This window comes from Psammomys obesus, unplaced genomic scaffold (genome assembly GCF_907164565.1).
Source record: "Psammomys obesus unplaced genomic scaffold, mPsaObe1.curated_primary_1811, whole genome shotgun sequence".
Classification (NCBI taxonomy): Eukaryota; Metazoa; Chordata; class Mammalia; order Rodentia; family Muridae; genus Psammomys; species Psammomys obesus.
Genome location: NW_026595981.1, coordinates 22,154,683 through 22,180,671, shown reverse-complemented (window position 1 = coordinate 22,180,671; position 25,989 = coordinate 22,154,683). Strand labels below are relative to the sequence as shown.

The 25,989-nt window shown below is 44.2% G+C and overlaps 1 protein-coding gene across 2 annotated transcripts in view; it reads left to right on the top strand.

Annotated features, from left to right (window-relative positions):
* The window catches only part of Fbxl20 (F-box and leucine rich repeat protein 20), a 69,574-nt gene extending 45,694 nt beyond the window's left edge, over positions 1-23,880 (top strand). For both annotated transcript variants that reach the window (XM_055619681.1, XM_055619682.1), the window contains exons 7-15: positions 4,890-4,985; positions 7,378-7,504; positions 8,920-8,994; positions 10,119-10,249; positions 12,446-12,506; positions 14,017-14,061; positions 14,817-14,873; positions 16,193-16,405; positions 16,938-23,880. In XM_055619681.1, the coding sequence (XP_055475656.1) occupies positions 4,890-4,985; positions 7,378-7,504; positions 8,920-8,994; positions 10,119-10,249; positions 12,446-12,506; positions 14,017-14,061; positions 14,817-14,873; positions 16,193-16,405; positions 16,938-17,045 (913 nt within the window). In that variant the 3' untranslated portion in view covers positions 17,046-23,880. The remainder of the gene's footprint in view (positions 1-4,889; positions 4,986-7,377; positions 7,505-8,919; positions 8,995-10,118; positions 10,250-12,445; positions 12,507-14,016; positions 14,062-14,816; positions 14,874-16,192; positions 16,406-16,937) is intronic.
* Positions 23,881-25,989: the final 2,109 nt, after the last annotated feature.

Sequence of the window (25,989 nt, the reverse complement as noted above, 5' to 3'; positions counted from 1 at the left end):
ACAAGTTCATATCAAGAGTATCCATTGGTAGAAATGCAAATCAAGTGACATTTAAACACTTAGATCATAGTCCAGAATAGACCATAGGCAGGGGACTAAAGAAGCCTCATAAATTAAGACTGAAACAATTAGCTGAGTGTTCTCTCTTTGTTATTACAGAACAAATAAAGGTCTTCAGAAGAAGATCTAAGAAAAGACTGGGCAACTTAAAAGTTAAATAAGTTAAAGACTTTTTTTTTTAAATCTTTTGAGCTGATTGGAAATAAGATAGCCAGGCATGATGATTCATACCTATAGTCTCTGCATTTAGGAAGCTGAGGCATGACTATTGCCTGGAGTTTGAGGCCCAGCTTGGGCTACAGTGTTGCCCAGCTTGTAGGAGCCTATGAGTCCATCTCAAAGAGCAACAAAATAAAAAAGATACCAACTAAATACAGTTTTCATATATCAGAAAAGGATCTTCATTTTCTTATAAGGAATAAGCATAAAAACATAAAACCAAGCTAGGCATGATAGTACACACCTTAATCTCAGCACATAGGAAGAGTTAGAGGTCTGGTCTAGAGCCTGGTCTAGGTAGTGAGTTCCAAGACAGCCGGAGAGACCCTGTTTGGGGAATTAAAAAAAAAAAAAAAAAGCCATTCTTAGTTTGTGGGCAGTCTTAGGAGACTCCAAGGAGGCATCCTGCTAAAATACCTGAATTACTGACCCAAAACTGAGATAAATACTATTTTAAGTTGAATAATTTTAGGAAATTTTCCCAGTTTGATTCATGCGTAAAAATCTTGCCATGCCTGATGAAGGAGTCCACGTAACTCACAGGAGGCTGAGACAGGAGAATGGAAAGTTCAGGTTTTTCTTAAGCTATAGAGTGAGCTCAGGGTTAGCATGGGCAACTCATAGGTACCTCGTCACACACATAAAAAATGTCTAGAACTACAGAGACATAAGTCAGTGTTAGCGCACTGGCCTATCACGTGTTTGGCCCTTAGTTTAATCCCCAGGGCTATGAAAGAAAAGAAGACTGTGCTGTTGTGTTTCTGCTGAGTAGGCACATACTAGCCTGTAACATTTTACTGGGTGGTGAAAGACTTCTTTCCTTCTTAAGCTACTTTGGGGGCAGGGCTGGGAGTAGGGCAGGTAGAATGCCTCAGGTAGTAAACCAGGGTCTGTGCTTTCATCACTGCTGCTTGTCACATGGCATTGGAGCTTCTAGCCAGTTGCAGTAAGTGTTGAGGGGTTTTGTTTTAATATATTTTGGACAGATGGAACATAAATAAGCAAACAAACAGTGAAGTAAAACTTTATTTGCAGTGAGTAGTCCTACAAATCTGTTCATATAGAATCATAAACTCGGGCTGAAGAAGGCTCAGCAGAGAAGAAAGTGCTGCTGGGGGCTTGGTTCACCTCCACGAAATCTGATGCCTCTGGCCTCCAAGCTCCTGTACTTAGGTGCAAATAACTTTCTGCTTTTGTCTGCCTGCCTGCCTGTTTCTTCTGTCTCTTGTGTGGGTGTCTCTCTCACACATACACAAAAACAATTGTTTTAACTTAAAAACAAAGTTATAAGCCAATTCAGAGGTGGTTGTCTACACCTGTAATCCTAGCACTTGGAGAGCCAAAGATAAAAATTGGATCAGGAGTTCTGCAGAGGGAGTTCGGGACAGCCAGGGCAGCACAGAGAAGCACTATCTCAAAACTGCATGCTGTAGTACATTTGTGCCTGCACTCAGTAATTGCACACCAAATAATAATAATAATATCATCTTTGGCAGGACCTGGTGGCCCACACCATTAGTCCTAGCACGCAGGAGACAGAGACAGGCAAATCTCTTGAGTTTGAGACCAGCCTGGTCTACATAATGAGTTCCAGGTTAGCCATGACTATGTAGTGAGCCCCTGCCTAAAAAAAACAAAACTACATAGTAATTCTCTGAATGGAAGATCAATATTAAAACAAATTCTGTTTCTGTATGTTAGTAATACAATGAAAAATGAAATTTAAGAAAAGTTTCAAGCCAGTAATTACGAAGCATGCTTGTATTCTTGGCACTCAGGAAATCAAGACCATCCTTGGTTATGTAGTGAGTTTGAGGCCAGCCTGTGCTACATGAGACCCTGCTGTCTCTAGGAAAAAAACAAAACAGGGAGCTAGTTTGGTCAGTACACTAAGTACCGACACCTGAGCTCAGTTTCTCAGAACCCACACTAAAAAGCTAGGCTTGGCGGCAGGCACTTTTAACCCAGCCCTGTGGGAGAAGGGACAGATCCCTGGAACTTGGTGGCCTGCCGGCCTAGTCCCCTGGGTAAGCTCTGGGACAGTGAGAAATCTTGCGTCAAGAAAGGCATCTAAAGACCAGGACCCACGTTTTGTGGGCTCCACACTTGTGCATGGGCACATGAAGTCCTCCCTTACCATCGACCTCAGGAGTCAGTGTTTATAGATGCATGCAGCAAAGGAAGTACAAGATCTCTACACAGAGAACTACCAAAGTCACTAAGAGAAAGTCAGAGCAGCTTAAAATGGTGGAAGGGTTCAGGCTCGTTTGGAATACACATTGGCAAGATGGCAGGCAATCTAAACTATAAGTTCCTTGCAATTCCCATCAAAATCTCACCAGGCTTTTTTCTTTTTTTTCTTTTCTTTTCTTTGTGTGTGTGTTTTGTTTGTTTCTTTGTTTGTTTTGATGTTTCAAGACAGGGTTTCTCTGTGTAGCCCTGCCTGTCTTGGAACTCACTTTGTTGACTAGGCTGGTTTAGAACCCTCAGACATCCTTCTACCTCTGCCTCCCCGGTGCTGGGATTAAAGCCATGCACCACCACCATCCTGCTGACTTTTTTCTTTTTTTAAAACTAAACAACGACTTGAGTTTTTATGGCAACACGGTAAACAAAACTGTTGAAAAGAGAGACCATTAGAGAAGTCAGCTCCCCAGTTGAGCCTGGTGCTGAGCATGACATGATCCCTGCAAGGGATGCTGACTCGGGAGCTGGACTTCCAGTCTAAGACTGTCTCAAAGCAAACAAGTAACAAAACAGGAGGAGAACAGAATAAGAATAGACTGTTGGAGACTGAAACTTTGATTCTAAGAAATTCTCAGCACTATTGTGCTGCATGGGCTTGAAGACCGAGACAGGAGAATTATGTTAGTCAAGGCTAACCTGGACTACAGAATAAGACCTTGCCTCAGAAAAAATTTTCTCTGCGTTCCCAATTCTGGCCCATCCTCTTTCTTTCTGTGCTGATAGTGCACCCGCAGACGTGGTGATATTTCCTAAAACCCACATGACACTCTGTAAGAAATATGGCAGGCACCAGCCCCATGAAGTGGCAGGGTACCAGGACAAGGATTCTCTGTATGGCCAGGGAAAGCAGCATCATGTTAGGGCAAACAGCCTGTTTTTCCACAAAAAGAAACTTGTGCTGAGGCCAGGGTATGTTGAACCAACTAGAGCTCTAAGAAGATTGTGTCTTTTAAAAGATGCAAGCTTGCCAGGTGATGATGGCGCACACCTTTAATCCCAGCGCTTGGGAGGCAGAGGCAAGTGGATCTCTGTGAGTTTGAGGCCAGCCTGGTCTACAGGTGAGTTCTAGGACAGGCAGGGCTATGTCGAGAAACACGGTCTCAAAAGACAAACAGAACAAGATGCGAGCATCTGATCCAGTTCCAAGCCAGTCTTACTATAAAGACAATCTCGTGAGCGTGTATTTACTTTTATGGGTGTTTTGCTTGTGTGTATGGCTGTGTACCACAAGCCTGGTGCCAGTGGAGGCCAGAAGAATGCGTCAGATCCCCTGGAACTGATATTACAGACTTTGTTAGTGGGTGCTGGGAATTGAACCCAGGTGCTCTAGAAGAACAGGCAGTGCTTTCAACTGCTGAGTCATTTCTCCAGTCCTGAGATTATATTTTTACAAAATTCATGGGCTCAGCATGGCTGTGCAAGCCTGATGACTTGAGTTTGAACTCCAGAAACCATGGTGGAAAGAGAAAACCAACTAATGAAAGTTGTCCTCTGACCTGTACGTACGGGCTGTAGGGTACACAGCATACACGTTGGCACATGTATGCACAGTCACCTACGTCATATGTGCACATAATAATAAGTGGAATTTTCAAATCAGAGATAGTCATTTAGGGGATAGGGAACACCCCCACAGTGAGGGGTTGTCTAGCCTATGTAAGATCTGGGCTTGGTCCCCAGAACCACACACACAAAGGTCAGAAGACAGTGCAGGAATGCTATAATGTCTTGGTTGCCTCACAATCCAAATCCTTCCTTTATATATCCTGCCGAAGTCCAGACCTTTCATTGCTGCTCTGCAAAGAGTTTTCCTGAATAAAAGGTTGAGTGAAAAACAGAAGTACAGTTTTGCGGTTTGTGGAGCGAACGTAGCCTCTTAGCCTCACTCACACACTTAGCGTCCTGTCCCCTGCTCACAGTGTTTCCGAATGTAAGTCAAACACCATCATCTTGGTGCAGATTATACACAGCACGGCTTTGCTTTTGCTTTGTAAAATGATTGCTATCTGCCTTTTCCTCTTCAGTAAGATACTAGGGTTTATAAGTGCCTTTGTGTGCTATGAGAATTTGACGGTTCTGATATACACGTGTGTGTTCATTGAGAGGGTGTGTGGTTCGGTAGGCACTTGAGATACATAGGCAGGTTGTTGGCTTCCATCTCTATCATCAAGTGCCTTACTTAAATTTTATTTTAATGTGTCTGGGATACTGCCCACGATTGCTACCGCACACGTGAGATCAGAAGACAGCTCTTGAGAAGGGCTTCCGTGGGCCGTAGGGGCTTTTCTCTGCCAAGCCATCTCAGTGCCTAGATATGTTCTTGTTGTAAATGTGTGTTCATTATTTCTTCTCTCTCTTTGCAGTACCTGTACTAGCCTTAGCAAGTTCTGCTCCAAACTCAGGCACCTTGACTTGGCTTCCTGTACATCAATAACAAACATGTCTCTCAAAGCACTGAGGTAAATGTCTCATAATAGTATGCCCGTGAATGCATACCTGATAATACAGGTAGAATTGAAGACAGCGATGTTTTACAGTTGTATCCTATAGTTCCCAGCAGGACCTCTTTCCTTGTCCCTGTTCACATTAAAATCAACAGGCTTTATTAATGTGAAGTGTCCAGAGATAACTAGTATTTTGAACACAGTAGTATGGGTTATCCTTAAATGGTTAGATAAAAGATTTCTGAAAAGAAAATGCCATATGTTGTTACAGCTTAGCGGTTAAAATGGAGTCTGGACCAGGTTATCTGAACACTGCCCTAAGAGCTTTTCTTTGTAATTGTGTAGCGCTGTTACCAGGACTACATCAGTACCATCAGCCTGCACTGCAGAAAATTGTGCCTGTTTCCAACAGTTTTTGGGTTGAATACCTTCATGTGCTTTAACCTAACATGTTGTCCTTTGTCTCAGGGTTTTCATATTTAAGCTCGTTAAAGCTACAGGTTGCTCACACCAATAATCCCAGCCCTTGGAAGGCTAGGGCAAGAGGATCATTAGTTCAAGGCCAGCCTGTACTTAATAGTGAGCAGAGTCCAGAAGAGAGACAGTACGTTATAAAAGGTTTTTTATTTTCTCCGTACCTGACTCTTCGGCTGCTCACATGCTAAGCAAGTGATGTCATCAAAATTAATGCCCAGCTTCACTTTTTCTCCCCTTTCTCATTTTGTTTGTTTAAAAGACAGAGTCTCACTCTGAACTCACTGTGTAGACAAAGCTGACCTCAAACTCAGAGATACACCTGTCTCTGCCTCCAGGGGTCTCTGGGTTTTTTGGTTTTGGTTTTTTGTTGTTGTTGTTGTTGTTTTGGTTTTTTTGTTTGATTTTGTTTGGTTTGGTTGATTGGTTTTTGTCTTTTACTTTTTAGATAGTGTAGACCAGCTGGCCTTGAACTTACTCTATAGTCGAGGAAGGCATTGAATTTATGATCCTCCTGTCTCAGCCTTTCAAGTAGCTGGGATTATAAAGTGCTGCCAGGCCCAACTTAGGAAAAGAAAAAATTACAACAGCATGTCATATATTCCAGCTGGCCTTGAACTCACTTTTCAGATGTGGATGACCTTGAACTTGAGAAACTCCTGCCTTCAGTTACCAAATAAAATGTATTTTAAACGAGTGAAATACTCACTGCCTTTGGAAGTCTGCTTTTTAACTAGGCTTTCCTGAATAATTAGGCCACTGCGTGTTAGTTCTGCTTACATACATTAAGAACTAGGCTACCAGTTTAATTGTTAAGATTATGGTGCTACGTAGTAATCCCAGCGTTAAGGCAGACGGAGGCAAGAGCAGTGCTGCAAGCTCAGGCCCAGCCTGGGCCGTGGAGTGTTGAGCCAGGGCCACTTATCAAGACCCTATCTCAGAAGGAAAAAGAGTTGGTGCAAGTGATGTGAAACATGGCTCCTTCTGGAGCTTCATTGTGAGTGCACACTGTGTCTCTATATCTGAACTGCTTGTCTTACAAGGCCATTGATACGGTAACACTTAACATTTATAAGAGACTTTCACACAATTCTCATTTATTCAAAGCTTTAAGCAGTAGATGGGACAAGCATTTACAACTTTTAAAAAATCTAAATGTCTGTAAGGCTCTGGGTACTACTGAAACAGCCATGAGATGTAGATGGTGGAAAACACTTGTAAGCATACGCTGCATTGCTGTGCTAGCTGGTAATAGACCTGAGTGTCTCCATTTGGGTGAACCTGGGACAAATGTGGCTCATCTTGGACTGAGAGGTTCAGAGAAGCCTCTTACCTTCGCTGGAGTCAGATTATTTATGTTGGAGATGAGCTTAAACCTAAATCTAGGCTTTATTTAGGGAGTTTTCTACAGGCAGGATACTGAAAACCACTGGAGCAGTGTTGACAGGGTTAGACAGTGGGAAAGCCAGATAGCACTGAACTAATCAGAGCAGAAAGACTCAAAGGTGAAGCTAGTATAGAGACTGAGCACGATCTGTCCTTACTTGGGCTTGCAGTAACAGTACTCTGGAAATGTCCCAGATAAGGAAATAGACAGATTGTGATTTTTTTTTTTAAATAAAATATTGAATGTATGATAGAACCATGATATTAGTAAAATTCCCTGATGGAAAGTCTGAGCTTGAATCTGAATCTGTTACTCTGTAAATTCAAACTGAATTTAATCTAATTTGCATCAATTAATTTGGTCATTTAATTTCCATTCCCAATCCATATCTGAAAAACAATTATGTGCTCTGTGCTTGTTGGGTAAACTGGATTTAAAATACCCTGCCTGGTGGTTCAATCCTATATGACCACCACAAGAATGAGGCTATGGCGCCTTTAGCATTGGAGGTAGTGATATGCTTGTCTCGTTTTGTTTTATCCTAAGTGAGGGGTGTCCACTGTTGGAGCAGTTGAACATTTCCTGGTGTGACCAAGTGACCAAGGATGGCATTCAAGCACTAGTGAGAGGCTGTGGGGGTCTCAAGGCCTTGTTCTTAAAAGGCTGCACTCAGGTAATACTCCGTGTAGTGCTTGTGAAAGTTAGAGGAACCATGAGCTCTCTGTAGGTATTCCCAGGATGTGTGTCTTGAGCAAAGTGGGAGTTGGAGACACTGCTAACTGAAGACACGTGCTTCCAAAAGTTCCAATGTTTCTCTTAGAATTGAAGAATGGGAAGCATTAATATTTGATCAAAATGTAAGTGAGGGAGAAAGTGGAGGGAAAAGGGGACAAAGTGGAGAGAGTCCAGTTTATCTGTACTGAAAAGAAAGTTTCTTTATTCCTTGTTACTTTGAGCCAGATAAGCAGAAAAGGCAATCTTGGCAGTTTACACTTGTATAACCAGCTGGAGTTGTTCATAGACGTGCCAAGTATGCGGCAACTGCATTTCAAAGGGTTCGGTTTACCTCATGCTGTAATCTCACAAGTTAATACTTCTTTTCATTAAAAAAGTCGCAAACCTAGGCATGGAGGTACATCCCTGTAATCCTAGTATTTAGGCTGAGACAGGAGGTTCTTTATGAGTTCAAAACCAGCCTAGGGCATGTCATAAGACTCTGTCTCAAGGAAAAAAAAAAAAAAAAGGAATAATAAAAATAAATAGAACTCAATTTCTCTGGTTAAAAAAAAATAATAAACTAATTAAATAGCATTAGAAAGAAATGATCAGAGAATGGATGCAGTCAGATGTGACTGACATTTTATTAGTGATTGCTAAAGATAAACTATGGCACTAAAAATGCTCATGCTGTTTTATCACGGTGAGAAGAGTTCCTTTGTTTGAAACAGAACTTTGGATGTGTGATTGCCTTAAAACAACAGCTTGAGCTTTTGGTTATTTGTAGAATGCTGGAAAATATTGATTGGAATGCATCACGGTGATCAGTTTCTTACCATCTGTCCCCGGCGCTGCACGTTTGCCACAATAGCAGATAAGCACGGGGAATTACATTTTCAGCGCCTCCTCCCAAGTTCTTGTTTAAAAAGAAAACAGAAACTGTATATGGGCTGTAGAAGTGTGAAAACTGCTTTGCCTTTGTAATATTTCCACAACATATCATGAACAATTTGTTAGAAATAAAATACATATCCAAACATGACACAAGCCTGTAACCCCAACACTCAGGAGCTAAAATCAAGGCCAACCTGGTCTACATAGGGAGTCCAGGATAACCAGGACTATAGTTAGACCCTTTCACATCCTAACCTTAAGCCTTTCTACATTTGATATTAATAAGAATTTGGTATGGCAAGAACTGGCTTCTAGAAGTCCAGGTAACTGCTACTGCTAGGAATGAGGCATGGTCTTTGTTCCTGTTTTTTGTTCCTTTGCAACTTGGTTAGCTATGCTGAGACTATATTGATGAATATGTGCAGTCTTTCTCCTTTGAAGCAACATCAGTAATCTCTTGTTTTTTAAATTTTGCAGCTAGAAGATGAAGCTCTCAAGTACATAGGTGCACACTGTCCTGAGCTGGTGACTTTGAACTTGCAAACTTGCCTAGTAAGCATCCCTTCCCATAATGCTTCTGTAATAGTAATTCCTTCTCGTAACATTTTTATAAAAATTTCATCAAAAACGGTGGCTTACAGGCTTAGTGACACACACCTATAATCCCCAGACTGAACCCCAGTGCTGATTGGGGCAAGAGGATCATGAATTGAAGGCCAGCCTCTATGTAGCAGGTTCTAGACCAGATAAGACTACATAGTGAAACCCTGTTTGAAACAGGCATAATGACAAAACTGACACCTGCGATCCTGGCGTTTGAAAGTCTGAAGCAGGAGAATTGCCATGAATTCAAAGAAGCCTTAGTTGCCTACTGAGACCCACACGCTGTTTCTATATCCCTCATGGTCTGATTAGGTAGCCTAGGATGGCCTTGAACATAATAAGATCCTCTTGCCTCTCTCCTAATGTTTGGATACTGGTGTATGCCCATACACCCAACTCTGACGTTTTACTTAATTGTAACATTTTTAAATTTTCAAACTTACTTCAATTCAAAATTATTTAAAATACTGATTTATATCTGAATTAGACACATCTATTTAGTTAAATAAATTGTGATATTGTAAAAATATAAATAGACATGCTGTGGTGAGATTATATTATCCACAGTTTATTTTTATACTAAATCTTCAACTCTACTTATAAATATATTTATCCTGTTAAAAGACTACTGTCCTTACTGAGCATAGTGGTACTCAGGAGGCAGAGGCAGGTGGATCTCTGTGAGTTTATGGTCAGCCTGGTCTACAGAGCAAGTTCCAGGGCAGCCAGGGCTACACAGACAAACCCTGTCTCAAAAAAAATAAAAAAGAAAAAAACTGTTCTTATTCATTTTCTAAGTTTCAACATTTTTATTGCACCCTGACCATGACATGCCCCATGCTGTTCCCAGCACAGTTAGGTTCGGAAGATCCCAGTATAACTTTTCCCCTCCAGAGAGAAAAGTGAGCACAGCTGCAGCCTGTGTAGGAGGAGGAGAGGGAGCTTGGGCTTTGGGTGTTCAGTGGATGCTCGGGCCCGGGCTCTTAGTCCTGCTGCTTCCCGGAAGTGGTCTGTGTTGTTGCTTTTCTGTAAGTAATTCATGTTGATTTTTCCCAATTTTGTGTCTGTTTCAGCAAATCACAGATGAAGGTCTCATCACCATATGCAGAGGGTGTCATAAGTTGCAGTCCCTCTGTGCCTCTGGGTGCTCCAATATCACAGATGCCATCCTGAACGCTCTAGGTCAGAACTGCCCTCGGCTTAGGTAAACATTGTTTATTTAGCTCAAAAAAAAAAAAAAAATCAAGGGGAGAAGAAGCTGTCATCCATGTTTATCCTTGGAATTTTGAGACTTTAAGCTCAACTGCAGCTCCACCGCCCTTCTAGCTGACTACCTGCTTTGTACTGTGACAACATATAAACGGACATGAGTAAGAAGAGATCTTACAGGACTGGAGAGATGGGAGGTTAGGAGCGGTGACTGCTCTTTCAAAGGTTCGGAGTTCAATTCCCAGCGGCCATCTCTAATGAGATCTGGTGCCATCTTCTGGCCTGCAGGCACACATGCAGACTGAACATTGTATATGTAATAAATAAATCTTAGAGAGAGATCTTACTAGTCATAGTAGAAAAAAATACTTTCTTAAAATTCCTTTCTCCACTTTTTAAAATCTCATCCTGAAGTCATTTATGTCATTGTAATCTTCAGAAGAGAAGTTTTTTTTAACTTAGTTCTGCAGAACATCTTGTGTTTATTGCTGTTTGTTTGTTTGTTTGTTTGTTTGTTTGTTTTGAGGCAGGGTCTCTATGTAGCCCGGCTGGCCATGGAACTCAGTGTGTAGACCAGGCTGGCCTCACACTCAGATTTACCTGCCCATGCCTCCGGAGTGCTGGGATTAAAGGCATGTGCCACCCTGCTCAACATTTTGCTACTCCGTAGGCCTTTGCTGCTTGAATATGGGAGTGTCTGGACGTTCCCGCAGAATTTTCTGTTAGCGTGCACGTAGTATCAAAGCATAGTGACACTTGGGAAGAGCCTGTGTAATGCTGTTTTGTAGTGAGTGTGGACTGTCCCCATGTGACTTACAATGATAGGAATTGTTTTAGGTGCTTTACGAATACTGATTTTTATCATAAAGCACCATTTCTATCTTCATTTCATAAAAGAGGGAGCCGAGGTCCAAGGGGGTGAGGTGACCTGCTCCAAGTCCCATGGCCAGTAAGTCTTCGTGAGCAAGAGTTCTGAGACAGGCACCCTGGCACTCTCTTGCACAGAATACCAACTGTAAAGCAGCAGCTCTAAAGACCGTTTGTTAGTTTGGACTGACTACAGTGGCTGAAAGTGTGGAGGTTCTTCACCAGAAAGCCCACAGGCCGTCAGCCCAGAGATAGTTCTCGGGCAGCAAAAAAGTGGCCAGATCTCCAGGAGATAGTCAGTCTGTGTTAGCGCTCCCTTTAAAGCCAGGGCTCCAGCTGCAATTCCTGTGTGCTCCTATTGTGAGACTGTCAAGGCTCAGCTTTGATGGTCAGAGGCTGTCTTGTCAGACCATGTTCTCCCTATGGCCTTAATTTCTGGATATTTGATTATGATTTATTGTGTTTTTTTTTTTAAGAATTTATTTAATTTTATTTTCTGTGTATTGGTACAAAGTTATTAGAATCCCTAGAACTGAAGTTATAGACAGTTGTGAGCTGCCATGTGGATACTGGGAATTGAATCTGGGTCCTTTGGAAGAGCAGGCAGTGCTCTTAACCACTGAGCCATTTCTCCGGCCCCCGATTTATTGTGTTTTGACTTTACTTTTTAACTCTGGTTGTAAGGGTTTTAAGGAAATAATCTTTGGTGCCATCATATATAGCACAGCCCTAGATTGTACACAGACAGCAACTTTTGGTCTCCCAGTCTGGTGGGTGGTATGAGGTCAGAGGTTGGCAGTTGCTGAATAGTAGAATGATTGCCATCCTGGCTTCCTTCTGCATGCCCCAAGGGCCTGTGGGAAGCGACAGGCATCTTCCAGCCTAGGGTTTCGTATTGAGACAGTCCTGTAATCCAGCACTCCTCTTCTGCACAGACCCACATGAGAGACAGAAAATAGTTGCTTCAGCAGCATTTGAAACCCAGTATTTATCTCCATTTCCTTTGTTTTCTAGGAGCAGGATACCCTCTGTGGGTAAGCAGTATGCCATCAAGAAGGCTTTTAATGCAATTTAGCATTGACTATAATTCCTCTATATTTTTTGATTGCATCACCCTGAAATGTGGTATTGACAGACCACTTTATGATAACTATGTGAAAACAAACAGCAAGATCTGTGTACAAACTTGTGTAGTTATTAATGTCGCTCCATATTATGAGCTGATAGGGAATAAAAGGTTTCTTTCTGGAATTATTGCTGTTTTAATAAAACCAGGTTCAGAAACCAAGAACCTAACTTCCTTTTCACTTTGTTCTTTTAACAGAATATTAGAAGTGGCCAGATGTTCCCAGTTAACAGATGTGGGCTTCACTACCCTGGCCAGGGTAAGTGCTTCACTAGGTTCCTTAGTTGATTTTCATAGGTTGCTTTTGTGGGATTGGGGGTGTGCCCAGCGTATTTCAGAGGAAGCAGCAAAAAGAGAAACTTAGCATGGGGGAAAAAAAAAAGGTGTGAGACAGGGAGACCTGTGGCCAGCTGAGCCTCCTGGCCTGGTGCCTGCAGAAGCAGCAGGCAGCTTTGGAAGTGCAGACATTTGCTGGTGAGTGTGGTACTCCTTGGGGAGGTTTGAGTTCCCCACAGTTTCATTAAGATAGCGAATTACACCAAGCCGGATACAATGGCTTACACTTGTAATCCCAGTACTTGGGAGACAGAGACAAGTGAATCTCTGTGAGTTCAGAGCCAGCCTGGTCTGCAAAGTGAGTCCAGGACAGCCAAGACTACACAGAGAAACCTTATCTCAAAAAAAGTATTTAGTATGTGACTGAGCAAAAGAAATGTTCAGAGAGATGCAGGCCTGGTTAATAATGGGCTGGAGAGATGGCTCAGCGGTTAAGAGCACTGACTACTCTTCCAGAGGTCCTGAGTTCAATTCCCAGGACCCACATGGTGGCTCAAGACCATCTGTAATGGAATCTGATTTCCTCTTCTGGTGTTCTGGTGTGTGTGAAATCAGAGCGTTCATATACATAAAATAAATCTTAAAAAAAAAAAAAAAGCAGTTTACTTAAAAAAATAATAATGTACCAGCCATAACAGACTTTCATATTTCTAGCTGTTTTTAATACTTCCAGTGGTTTATATAAATCACTGTAGAATAACAGCATTTTCTTTCCTTTTTTTGAGACAGGGTTTCTCTGTGTAGCCCTTGTTGTCCTAAACTTCATCTGTAGATCAAGCTGGCTTCAAACTCAGAGATCAGCCTGGCTCAGTAACAACATTTTAAATTATATTGACTCTGGCAAGTATTAAAGAATATAAAGGGAATATAATTTACTTTCAGGCTGATCCATGAAGGACTAACAAGGTGAAGGCCGGCATACCCAACTAAAAGAGGGAATAAAACATTCTCTGTTCCAAAATCACAATTTTTATTGAATTCTTTTCCAGTTAAAAAGATCTTTGCTTTATCCTAGAATTAATTTTTAGCAAAATTCCTCTTTGGATTTATAGAATGTTCAATGTGTAAGTGTGAAATTACTGAGAATCATTACAGCGACCAAAGCCTTTTTAAATATATGACTAAATCCCAGGGATGACATTTATAATCATTCTCAGCCCTTGGGAAGCTGAGGCAGGTGGATTATGGGTGTGAAGACAGCCTGGGCCACAGAGCAAGACCCTATTTCAAAAAACAAAAAGTCTCCTAGAAAGGAGCACTGGGCTAACAGCAATTCTGAAACGTCATGACTTGACCAAGTGTGTTTAATGCGGTCTCTTAGGGGTTTTGTGTTTTGTTTTGTTTTGTTTTTTTTTTTGGGGGGGGGGTTTGCTTTTGTAATTTACCAGTGTTTTGGAAGTTTGTACTGAATTCTGTGGCGTTACCCTTCGTAGAATTGCCATGAGCTTGAGAAGATGGACCTGGAGGAGTGTGTTCAGGTAAGACTGTTTCATTGACAGAGAGTTTGTGACAGAAACGCCATGCATGTTGCAGAATGCGCAAGCCTCGCTGTGTAGAGCGTCCAAGCACCTGGCGGTGGCCCTGTCTTCCACTCGGGTGTCTTCCAGGCTCGCCAGGGAGTGGTGTTTGCAGAAGAAAATCATTGGCTGGACACTGCGTAGCAGCTCCTATTTGCTGTTAAATTGTTACCTGCCCATCTCTTCACTTGTTGCTCGTGCCCTGGTGCGCTCTGTGGTCTTTGTAGTGTGAGTCCCCCTGAGCCAGTAGTCTGCCCTCTACACTGTCTTCAGAGCCTCTCAAGCCGTGTGTAACAGAAATAAAGGTTGGAGAGGAGTGTGTGACAAAGATCACTCTGAAAGACCAGTGCCCTCCTGTTCCGTTCATATGCCACCAAGGCTACAGAAGTGACTCCAGTTGCCCTATATGGTGGTATACCGTGTGGGTTGCCAGATACCTAGAATTTTAAGGGTGCTTTGATGTTAGTTTCTTCGTGGCCCACATACTCTGACTTGTGCTTCTACTGAATTTTGAATAAAGATGAAGGTTAGTCCTGGGGGTGATTGAGCATCATCTCTTGTTTTCTTATCAGCTGGAGTAGCTTGTGGGACTTCAAGCCTAAGAGCCTGTTACTCAATGGTACCTGAACTAGAAATATAGTTGCATAGAGTATAATTTGTAAATTGCATCTAAATTGATAAAATTTTGCCTACAACAAATTTACTTGTTTTTTTAGATCACAGATAGCACATTAATCCAGCTTTCTATACACTGTCCTCGACTTCAAGTATTGGTGAGTTTGACTTTCACTGTTTTGCTTTTAAGTTTATTCATTAAAAAAATTAGGTTGATTTATTTTACTTTTTGTGTATATTTGTGTATTTTTTGCGTGCACACGTGAATGTGCACCATTTGTGTTTGTCCCTATTGGATCCCCTGGAACTGGAGTTATGGGTGGCCATAAGCCATGTGGGTGCTGGGGATAGAATCCAAGCTCTCTTTCATCTGTGTGTGTGTGTGTGTGTGTGTGTCTGTGTGTGTGGACACGTGGGCAGAAGAGAACTTTCTGTAGTTAATTTCCTCCTGTCACCTCTGTGGGTTCTGGGGAACAAACTCAGGTCACCAAGCTTGGAGGCAAATTCTTTTACCCACTGAGCCATCGCCCTGTCCCCAACTTAAGAGTGTTTTATGTGTCATTGTTTATGGCTTACTATATCTAAGACATTGCTAACCAGGTGTGATCGTACCCGCCTGTAATCCCAGGACTCAAGAGTATAACCTGGAGTTTGAGGCCAGCCTGGATCATATAGATTGTGCGTTTGCGGAATGAGGATCAACTGGTGTTTTGTAGGACAAGTTCCTCAGGCTCCAGCTTTGGGTGACTCTATAGACAGTGTTTTGGTTGATGGTTCTCTGTCTAGAACAGAACGTGAACACTTTGATGTTTGGTGGCTCAGTACTATGCAAAACTGGGTCGCGTGTTCTGAGTTCCCGGAACTAAGGTGTAAGGAATATTGGTCAGATTGTCTGTCTTCGAGACACTAATACCTGATAGCTGTAAAAATCATCCTAGCTAATGGGCGATTTGGTCCTGAATCAGATACTCAACTTTAGTTCCAATTTTCTAAAACTCTGGATATGAAAAGCTTGAGCCCTATTTTTGCCTTAGATAAGAAAAGTGCTAATTTGGGGAATGGTTTTTTGTTTTGTTTTGTTTTTTATCTCAGCGACATGATCCCACTATGTAGCTCTGGCTCTCCAGACCTTGCTATGTAGGCCTTGAACTCACAAAAATTTCTCCTGCCTCTGCTGGAATTAAAGGGGTATGTCACTGTAACTTCTGGGGGTGGGTAAAATTTAAGGCTGTCTTTCTGAAATAGTTCACAGTCATTTATGAATTCACAAAATAAATTTGGAATTCTACAAAAAAAATGTCAGTCACAGATGCTGAAAGCAGAAGGCCGTCAACTTTGGTTTGCATTGTTTCATCATGAATCACTCAAGATGGCTTTGTATTTAGCAAGATCAACCAGAAAGGTCTTCGCTCAGATTTGACATAAGAGGAATGCCGGAAGCCACTTGGTTGTCCATCTTTGCTGTCTTTGGTTTCAGAGTCTTTCTCACTGTGAGCTCATCACAGATGATGGGATTCGTCACCTAGGGAACGGGGCCTGCGCCCATGACCAGCTGGAGGTGATTGAGCTGGACAACTGCCCCCTAATCACCGATGCGTCCCTGGAGCACTTGAAGAGCTGTCACAGCCTGGAGCGGATAGAACTCTATGACTGCCAGCAGATCACGCGGGCTGGGATCAAGAGGCTCAGGGTAAGGCCGCACCCCGCCAGCCCTGCCTTCCTGTCTCTCCTTTTATTCCGTTCTGTCTCACCTCTTCTGTTCTTTTTTCCAGATTTCAGTTCTCACGATTTCTCTGTTTTAATTTACGTGGCTATTTAGCTATTTGATCCATTGTTCGGGTCAAGTAACAATTTTCCCTTTTACTTAGCTCTTGATAGGTGTCTAAAGATAATGAGGTCCTAAAGATAGGATCCCCATCTTTGTAACCTCTCACTTAACAAGGAACATGCTGCATTAAAGTGTCCAGACAAAGAGTAGGAACGTGTTTTAGTTCAAAAAAGTAATTATTTTAAACTTGTCTAGCTTCTTCCAGCTATGGGATTCCAGTTGGGAATCCCTCCATAGAACAGATTAGAACCTGGGCCTCTACACATCCCAGGTGCTGAGCACCTTGGCTCTGCTCTCCCATCATTTAACCACCCCACCCCCGCGCTTTCTCAGAGAAGCAGTGCCGCTCTTTCTATGTAAGCGCATTCTTAGTAATGTTTCTGTCTTGTTTCAGACCCATTTGCCCAATATTAAAGTCCACGCCTACTTCGCACCTGTCACTCCACCCCCGTCAGTAGGGGGCAGCAGACAGCGCTTCTGCAGATGCTGCATCATCCTATGACAGTGGAGGTGGCCGCCGGTGAACTGAGTATTTAATGACACTTCTAGACTTGCCGTGGAGTCTCTCCAGTGGAAGCGACCCCAGCATTCTGGGCAGTGGTTACAAAGCGAGGGCAGCGCCCAGATCCCCAGAGCCACACATACACAGGCACACACACGCCCTCACCCCCATTCGCTGTAGATCTGTGACCGTGGCACTGAAGTTCATATCAGCTGTAACAAGTGGATTGGTAAAACTTAACCATTCCTGTTGGACATGCCCAGAAGAAATCATACGCCATGGTTGAGGGAAGGGACATTCCAGCAAAACCCAGTGTTTCTGCTACTGTGGTTTCCTTACTTATTAAGCGGTTTTTGTGGGGATTTGAGACAGTAACTGCAGTCCTCCGGGGTGAATGGTAGCATGGAAAAACAATGTATGATGTATCCAGGGACCAGAAAGAAAATTTCTTCGCATCCTAGAAATGGTAGCCATCCATTGGGAGATGCCTACACAATTTCTGTGCTTCCTTGTTTCCATGCCAACAGCCTGAGCATGCTCACAGAGAACGTTTGTCCATTCATCTGGTGTTTTAGTATTTGGCCCAGGGGTTTTCTTAGCGGCTGCATTGAAATCACTGGGGTCCGAATACGATGGTTCTTACTTGTCTGCTCAGCTTGTCACTGTGTGTCACTGTGCACTGTCTTCCATTCTCTTGCTCACTACTGCACTCTCGTTGAGTCTGTCCCTGGTCGTCGTCTGCTGCTCACGCTCAGTTGTTACTCCTCTGCTGTTGTGTTTACAGTTTGAATTTTGGATGATTAGTTGGGGTTACCAAACATTTTTAAAAGAAGCATCAATAAATATTTTTTTAATCTAAATTTTACCATTAGGGGACCCTGCCTGAATCTTTGCCAGTCTGGAAGGAAATGTTAACAAAAGCAGGGAAGTTATGATAAGATAGTTGAACTCTTTGGATGAAAAACGAAAACAAAAAACCTTGGCCTTTTGGTTTCTGTCGTGTCTTATGCCCGTTTGCACGGCGTGCACAGTGCGCCCTGCACAGCCCTTTTTTCCAGTTCCCTGAGCTTTACTAAGAGGAGAAGTGGGTACACCATTAGTGTGTAGTGGGTGACGAATCCCCACTGAGCCGGGATGTCGTCCCCACCCAAGCTCGAGCACGGCTGTGTTCTCTGCCCGTGTCTGAAGTTGCTTGACCTACTTGCTCTGCGGCAGTTAGTGTCTCCAGCCCCTCCCACATTCAGGCCCATCGGGGACAGAGAGGAGCTTGCGGTGGCTGACTGCCTGCGTGTTGACAGGGTTATAGTGTTGGCGCTTCACAAGACCTGAGCACGTCAGCCGTCTCTCTGCAGACTTCCTCTGAATGGGATATGAAGGCAGCCAGGTAGGGGCGTTGGGGCAGCCAGAGAGCCCGGGGAGGGAGCAGCGGCTCAGCATCTATACCAAGCCTGCACACCTGACACAGCTGAGGGAACGGGTGCAGTACTGTGGCTTAGTCAAGAAAAGGCCTCTTCAGAGAAACTCACAGAAAATGAGAGAAATTAAATGAGTTTCTAACGCATATTCCTAAACCCCAATGGTAGAAGCCTTGTGTAATATTTATTAGGGTTGTGGGGTGAAGGAGCTTTTAGAACGTGGATGTGCAAGCCTATGATCCCAGGTTGTTAAAAGGGCTGTTTTAATGCTATAGGTACAGGTTCTGCCAGAATATGTAAGAATATAGTCTGATTTATTTCTCCATTAATGTAGAAAACAATCAGATGAAAAGGTCCTAGAATTCTATATTACCAGATTTATTTATCGTATTAAACTTATTTAAAATCTTATTTTATTATGCTCTTTTGAAAGCTAAATTACTTGTATTTTTTATTCATTCTCCCCTTTATGTTCACATTTCCTTGCAAGAAATTCCTTTTCCTCTGAGACTGTGTTGTTATGTTGCTCAGCTGACTCTCTCCGGCACCTGGCCCCCAGTTACCCTCCCCCTCAGCCAGCATCCTGAGTGAAGGGGACTGCGGTGGCTAATGCTGCTTTACATGGCAGAATGTGTGCGGTCACGCACCCCAAACAGAGGCTTGCTCTGTAGCCCTGGCTGGCCTGGGACTTGGCGTTGTCTTTCTGCCTCACCCTTCCAAGCAATGAGCCACCCTACCAAACAAGTTAGACTTAATGAACACACACACATATCCACACTTCTAAGTGTATTTAGACTTAGATCCCTGGGTCTTTCAGACAAAACCAAGAGAAAACTAGGGTCTGTCAGCTCCAAACGATGCTGTTTGATTTTCTCCCCCAAGTGCCTAACAAGCTGACAGTAAAACCTGAATACTAATTAGTGAACATAGATTTGAATTGCCCTAGTCCTGAGTCATTCAAGTACTTCTGTTTTCCAAGAAAGTTTGAATGAATCTCTTACTCACCAGTATGTCAGTCGTCTTAAAAACGCCACTGTCTTCTTCCTCAGAGTGTATTGCCACAGGCACAATCATTGGATTTATCTTGGTGACCCCTGCTGGTCAGGCAAATTCTGACCTTTCTGGGCCAAGATCACAAGTCAGAAGGAGGCCTGCGTAGTGTTCAACCCTACAGTCAGGCATGAGATAGCTTTTCTCAAGTAAACTAAGGCCACCATGCTTGGGAGGAAAACAGGTGATTTTTCTCATGTTGAGGAACATTTCTAAGGATTCAGAAAGGTCTTGGTTTGGTTGGTTGGGTTTGTTTTTAGGGCTGTGGATGGAACCTGGGGTCTTTGGATGCATTAAGCAAGTGCTCTACCACCAACCTGTGTCTCCAGCCCTCATAAAGCTTAGCATGAAAACTTCCCCTTTGAAAAAGCCTATTGAGAGCTGCCAAGATTACTCTGAAGGTAAAAGCACATGCCATGTAATCCTAGTAGAGTCTGACCTCCAGAACCCACCTAAAAGATCTCCTGATGGGAGGGGAAACATTAGAATAGACCAGAATCTTGCGGGCAGCCATCCCGGAGCACATAGCACTGGCCTTACCAAGGTTGGAAGGACAGAATGACTCCAGAAAGTTGTCCTCTGACCTCCATACAAGGTGCGGCATATGTGTAATTAGGAAGAAAATTAAAACACTGGGAGCCAGGTATAGTGTTTTGTGCCTGTAATCTCAACACAGAAGATGTAGAGGCAGGAAGATTGCTGCAAGTATGAGGTTAGGATACACAGCAGGGGACTGTCGTAGGGGGAGCCTGTTGGTCTGCTTGTCTAATTTTACACCCACTCCAAATACACCTTTCTACAGCAGGGGGAGAAAGTGTACCACAATATAGATCTAGAGCGAGACAGAGCCAGTTGAGATGGTCCCTACAGTCTCAGGTCTGAGATGAAGAGGCTCTTGAGTTTGAAGTCAGCCTCATGACTATACAGCCAGCCAAGTAAGAAGAGTACGTCACCCTCAAGGATCTTGTCCCAAGCCTCCGGGTGGCCAGGAGAGGTTCCTGGAATATGTCTGGGGACAGTGCTTGAGCATACAGGTAATCTCATTTGTAGGCAGCCCTCCCCTGTCTGTCACCCACCGCCGTTAGCTGCGGCATCGTTATTACCCCTCCAGGGGTGGTTACCGACAGCCCCTGTTCTCCTGGCGTACACCCTGTATTTATAGCGCTATCTCGTCGTTGGGCATGTACAGTCCAGCGGCTTTGGACTCCTTTCCCTGGTCCCAGCAAGCTGTTCAGTGTGCAGCAATTGGAAGTGGCTCTGGTCACTTGTTAGTTGATGGTCCTTGAAGTTTGGGGGTTGGCTTTGGCTTTGAGTTGAATTAGAAGCCGAGTTGATGGCTGTAAGGAGTGAGGGGACCTAACTTCCATCTTCCCTCCGGTATTTGGGATATGAAGGCTGCTTAGCGGTTTGCTTCCTTTTGGTAAACGTATTTTACTGCTCCTACTCTCACCTCTACAGCTTTTCTGGATACAAAAGTATCCCTCAAATCATTCTGTAAATTTCTGGTCCGATTTCTGTGTCTGCTGGATTGACTTAGCAGACCCGTAAGTCAGAAACGGAGTTTTAAGCAGTTTCCAAGGAAAGTTGGTGAGGAGCTTACCATGCTATGTTTGGCGTATTCTGTGCTATTGGGGATGTTTGTGGTAGCTGTGAGCCACTAAAGCCCATTTGATTTTTTTTTTTTTTTTTTTTTCAGTTGTCTGTAAAATGTGTTTGGAGCATGTCTTGACCTGACAGTTAGGAAGTGTGACTTGTCACTGGAAAGGCGAGAGTGACTTCCTGCCTGACCGTGGGCAGCCTCTTAGGTGACAGTGTTGAGACTTGAAGTCCTCAGATCATGACTGATCTTGGCTGTTGAGGTGGCTCAGCCCATAAGGCTATTGGCCGGACAAGTCCAACAACCTGAGTTGTGACGGTGAAAGGCCAGAACTGACTGCCAGAAGTAGTTCTCTGGCTTCCTGTGCACGCCGCACATGCAGGCACACGTGCGCACGCGGACACACTACGGTAATAAAAGATTATTAAAAGTAAGGTTTGTTGCTTTTAAGATCAGGCAGCTCACCTCGTCATCAGTGAGTGGGTGGGCATGGAAAGAGCCTGTTGGACCTTTTCCATGTCATACAGGTGGGTTTCTGTTCTGTGGTTCCTGCTGACAGACCAGGGGATAAGTCCAGCCTTGAGAAGAGCTTGGAGGTCTTGAAGCAGAAACCCTTATATGACCTGGGGACAAAAAATTCTAATCCTAAGGATGAGTGGGTGTGGGTTTCTCAGACTTGCTCACCTTTATTTTCATCTTAGATCTGCATCGGAAGATGCAGAAAGTGTATCGATAGGATGTGATTAGCCCTGCTGATTTGAGAATAAAATTTGGCTGTAAATGCTATATCCAAATGTCCTGGCTTCACACCTTCATTCTCCAGCAAAGAATATAAGCTATTTAAGCACCGGCTGCTGTGATCCTGCCTTCTTTCTTTTACCTACCAGAAACTGCCCTAGGAGGCGGGCAGGTTTTTTTATGCGAAGGGCTTCTGCAGCTTCCCATTAGAGCCAGATCTACCCACCTTGTCCACTGTGATTTCTCAGCACATCATTTCTGCATCTCTGGAGGCTTTGATCCCTAGGCTTTTAGTCATAAGCCTCTTTGGAGTCTGAATGAATCTTGTGGGTTCAAGAAAGTATAATATCCAAGAGCAAAAAAGCTTTCGTTATGCAAATCTGACATGGAATGTTGGAGAAAAATACACCTGCAATTCTTAGATCTCTGCCATATGGGTGTTTGGTCTAAGGTTTTGTGGCGTTGAGTTTACAAAAGCATGTTGGAGCTTCTCAGCCAGGGTGGCTTGTAGAACAAGACCCACGAGCAAGCAGAAACACAGTGACCCCTTCTCCTGTGTTCTCCCAAGAGTTGGCGTGGAGGAAGGATAGGCCAGGCCAGAACCGGGATGCTTTGCCTCAGGAAGAGCATCTGTCCCGAGCTCAGGACTGTCACTTCCCAGATGACACGTTTACTGTTCATCTCATCCACATCACACCCCATTCTCGGCAAGAATGGCTTCCTTGCTGCTTCTGGGCACAGCATTAGTACCAGGACAGGAGTGTGAGACAGGGGACAAGTCTCTCCCCTAGGAAAAGGTAATGGGAGACAGGTGTCTTCTGTCAGATCCCGAGAACCATGAGATCCGAGATCTTTGAAGTTAACATCCTTTTTGCTCCACTTACTGTTAAGTGGGATCTGACCCCACATTGCTGCTCACACGTGTTTCTTGAACTTGGCTCCTGAAAACATTGATCCACTCAGTTTCCATGGCGCTGGAGAATGGGGACCTCTAGAGTCTTAGGAAATCAACTTGAAGTCAACTGTGAGTGCTATGGCTCATTAGTTAGCTCACAACAACCCCACTCCCACCCCCCATGCTGCAGCAGGGCTTCTGTATGTGGAACCTTGCTGCTTTCAGGGTTTGCATAGGAAGGTTTGCCCCTTGTCAGGATCGTCTCTTCCACACTGCTGACGACTGTTAATTTCTAACAAGTACATGAATTGGTGAGTCTGGTTTCTCCCTTACCACGCTCACACATGGCATACCAACTCCTAGATCCTATTGTCACGTGTCCCCGAATCTTTAAGCCAGCTCTTTCTCCCTGTGATCTGACCCCAAGAGTCAGTGATCACCCACCCAAAAGGTATCTGGAAGAGGCTCCAGCTTACGTTCTGCGTCCCTGTTTTATCCACTCTGGCTGCCTCCTTTCCTCCCAGGAATCGTTTCCAGTTACTATTTCCTGGTGGCTCTTGTTTACCGCCGCCCACCTTCCAGCGACCCTGAGAGCACAGACCTGGGTGATGTGGCCTGTGCAGCGCTCAGAGCACCGTGGGGACCCCTTCCTGTCAGGCTGCTCTGCAGGGACAGAGATGGATTGGTACCTGGTGCTGTCTGCAGAACTCTCTTCCTCGCCCCTGCACCCCCACAACTGCCGACTCGGGCGGGTGTGAGCCCTGTGCCCTGGCTGCTAGGGCTGACCCGGACTGTGTGGCATGGGGGCCGCTGCTTGCTTGTTTCTCACCAGGCCTGCGCCAACACCTCCCCAGGCCTCTCACTGTTCCCCAGTGGGGACGTAACACCACGTTCCATTAGCTGAGTGACTGTATGCGCACCTCGTACTCCCAGCATCCAAGGGTGTGGGGGTGAGGAGAGTTGTTTTAAATAAATAAAATTCAAGGAGGCAGTAGACGATTCTTTTTGCTTTAAAATCTTTGGACTAAAGATATGTTTTTATATATATAAATATATAAAGTAAATTGTTATGTAACTATTATTGTTTCCTGTATGTTCTAATTTTGTTTTATGATGTAATTAAAGAAAATAAGCTGTGAAGACTTTTTATTTTCCTGTGGAAACAGCCTGACTCGAAGCTGTGATTCCTAAATGTGGATCCTAGAACTGCAAAGGCTCTTGGGGGTTCAATGGACTTCTGCGGCACATTGTTGCTTTCCACAGTGTTTACCCTCTTTACTTAAATCTCATCACTTCACTCTAGAACTTTATTCAGTGCTCTTCCGATGACTTTTATGTAATGCCCCAGCTCCACCAGAGCTGAAGGGACATAAAGGACATGGTATAAGTCACAGCTGCCTTAACTAGTCACCCAGAGGGCTGGCAGGTGGCTCAGCAGGTAAGAGCTCTCGCTACCCTTGGAAAGGACCAGGGATCAACTCCCACACCCACATAGTGGCTCACAACTGCCCGTAACTCTTGTTCCCAGGAGAATCAGATGCCCTCTTCGGGCCTCCATGGGCACCATGTGCGTGCCTTGATATGGATGGTTGTCAGCCAGGTGTGGTTGCTAGAAACTGGTGTGGGTCCTCTGCAGAAGCAGCAAGTGCTCAAAACCTCTGAGCCGTCTCTCCAGCTCCACCCACCCCACCCCCCTTTTGACAGTCTTACTATGTAGCTTCAACTGGTTTGGAACTTCATATGTGGATCAGGCTGGCTGCAAATTCAAAAGATAATGCTCACCTCTGCCTCCTGAGTTATGAGATTGAAGCGTATGCCACCGTGCCTGGCCTTAATAAATCTCCCTCCCTCTTTCCTCCCCCTCTGTTCCCCTCTCTCTCTCTGCTGGAACTCACTCTGGGATTAAAAGTGTGTATCACCACTGCCCAGCTTAAGTTCCCTTTTTTAAGTAGGAACCTGAAGTCTTTAAGTTGGAATCCCAGCGGTGGGATTCTCGTCAGCGCGCTTGTGTAAGCCTGGGTTCGATCCCAGAACTGCCCCCTGCAAGAGAGTGCCTTGACCTGAATCCTTGGTTCCTGTGCAGGCTTTACTTCCCCTTGCTGGGGAAGAGGAGAGTTAGATGGCATGAGTGCAGAGTTGCAGCCATATCCAGCCTGTGCTAAAGATCTAAGGAACACAGTTAAGTATAGCAGATCCCTGTCACTTTGGCAGAGGTGAGTGAGTCAAATTGGCTCATGACTTGCCATGGTGATGTCTTCCCAACACTTGGAAGGTGGAGGTGGTTAGTATCCCAAGGCCGACCTGAGTTATACCTGAGCTGTCTTTTAAAAAGGGGTGGGGGGGCTAGAGAGATGTCTCAGGAGGACTTGCTGCTCTTGGCAGAGGACCCGGGTTTGGGTCCCAGGACTGCCGTCAAGTAGCCCACAGACACCTGTGGCTTCAGTCCCGCCAGATCAGACGCCCTGCTCCTGGCCTCTGCTGATAGTATGTGATCCGCACATGCGTGCAAGGACTCACACGCAAGGCAAATTCGATCTTTAAAAAGCAAAACGGGGGCTGGAGAGATGGCTCAGTGGTTAAGAGCACTGTCTGCTCTTCCAAAGGACCCAGGTTCAATTCCTAGCACCCACATGGCAGGTCACAACTGTAATGCCTAATCCCCAATTCCAAGGGATCTGACATCTTCACACTAATGCACATAAAATTAAGTAAGTTATTATATATATATATATATATATATTTTTTTTTTTTTTTTTTTTTAAAGCAAAACAGGTTCAAGTGGAGGCAGGAGAATCAGGAGTTCAAGGTCATCCTTGGCTATGTGACAAGTTTGGGCTACTTGATAGCCTGTTTCAGACCAAAAAAGGGGGGTTCAGCACAGAGTAGGCAGAGCACTTGCCCAGCACATGAAAGACACTTGATTAAATAAACACCCGTTCCGTGAAAAACCCTTGAGACCTATGAAATCAGAAATTCCATTTGCCATCCGCACCGCGCACACGCAGACTTCTAAAGGCGATTTCTTGTTATGTATCCTGGGTGAGTCTCAAAATGAAATCCTCGTGACTCGGCCTGCTGACTGCTGGAATTACAGGTGTGTGACATCTCTTTATGCTGCATAGATTGCAGATGAGGTTTGGGTTAAGTCATCTGTGGGCCGTACAGCCCCTGTGAGGGAGGCAAACGGGTGTCCGCCTGGCTGCCTGTTAACTCATCCCCTAACTTTCTGAAGGAGACGCCGCCCGAGTC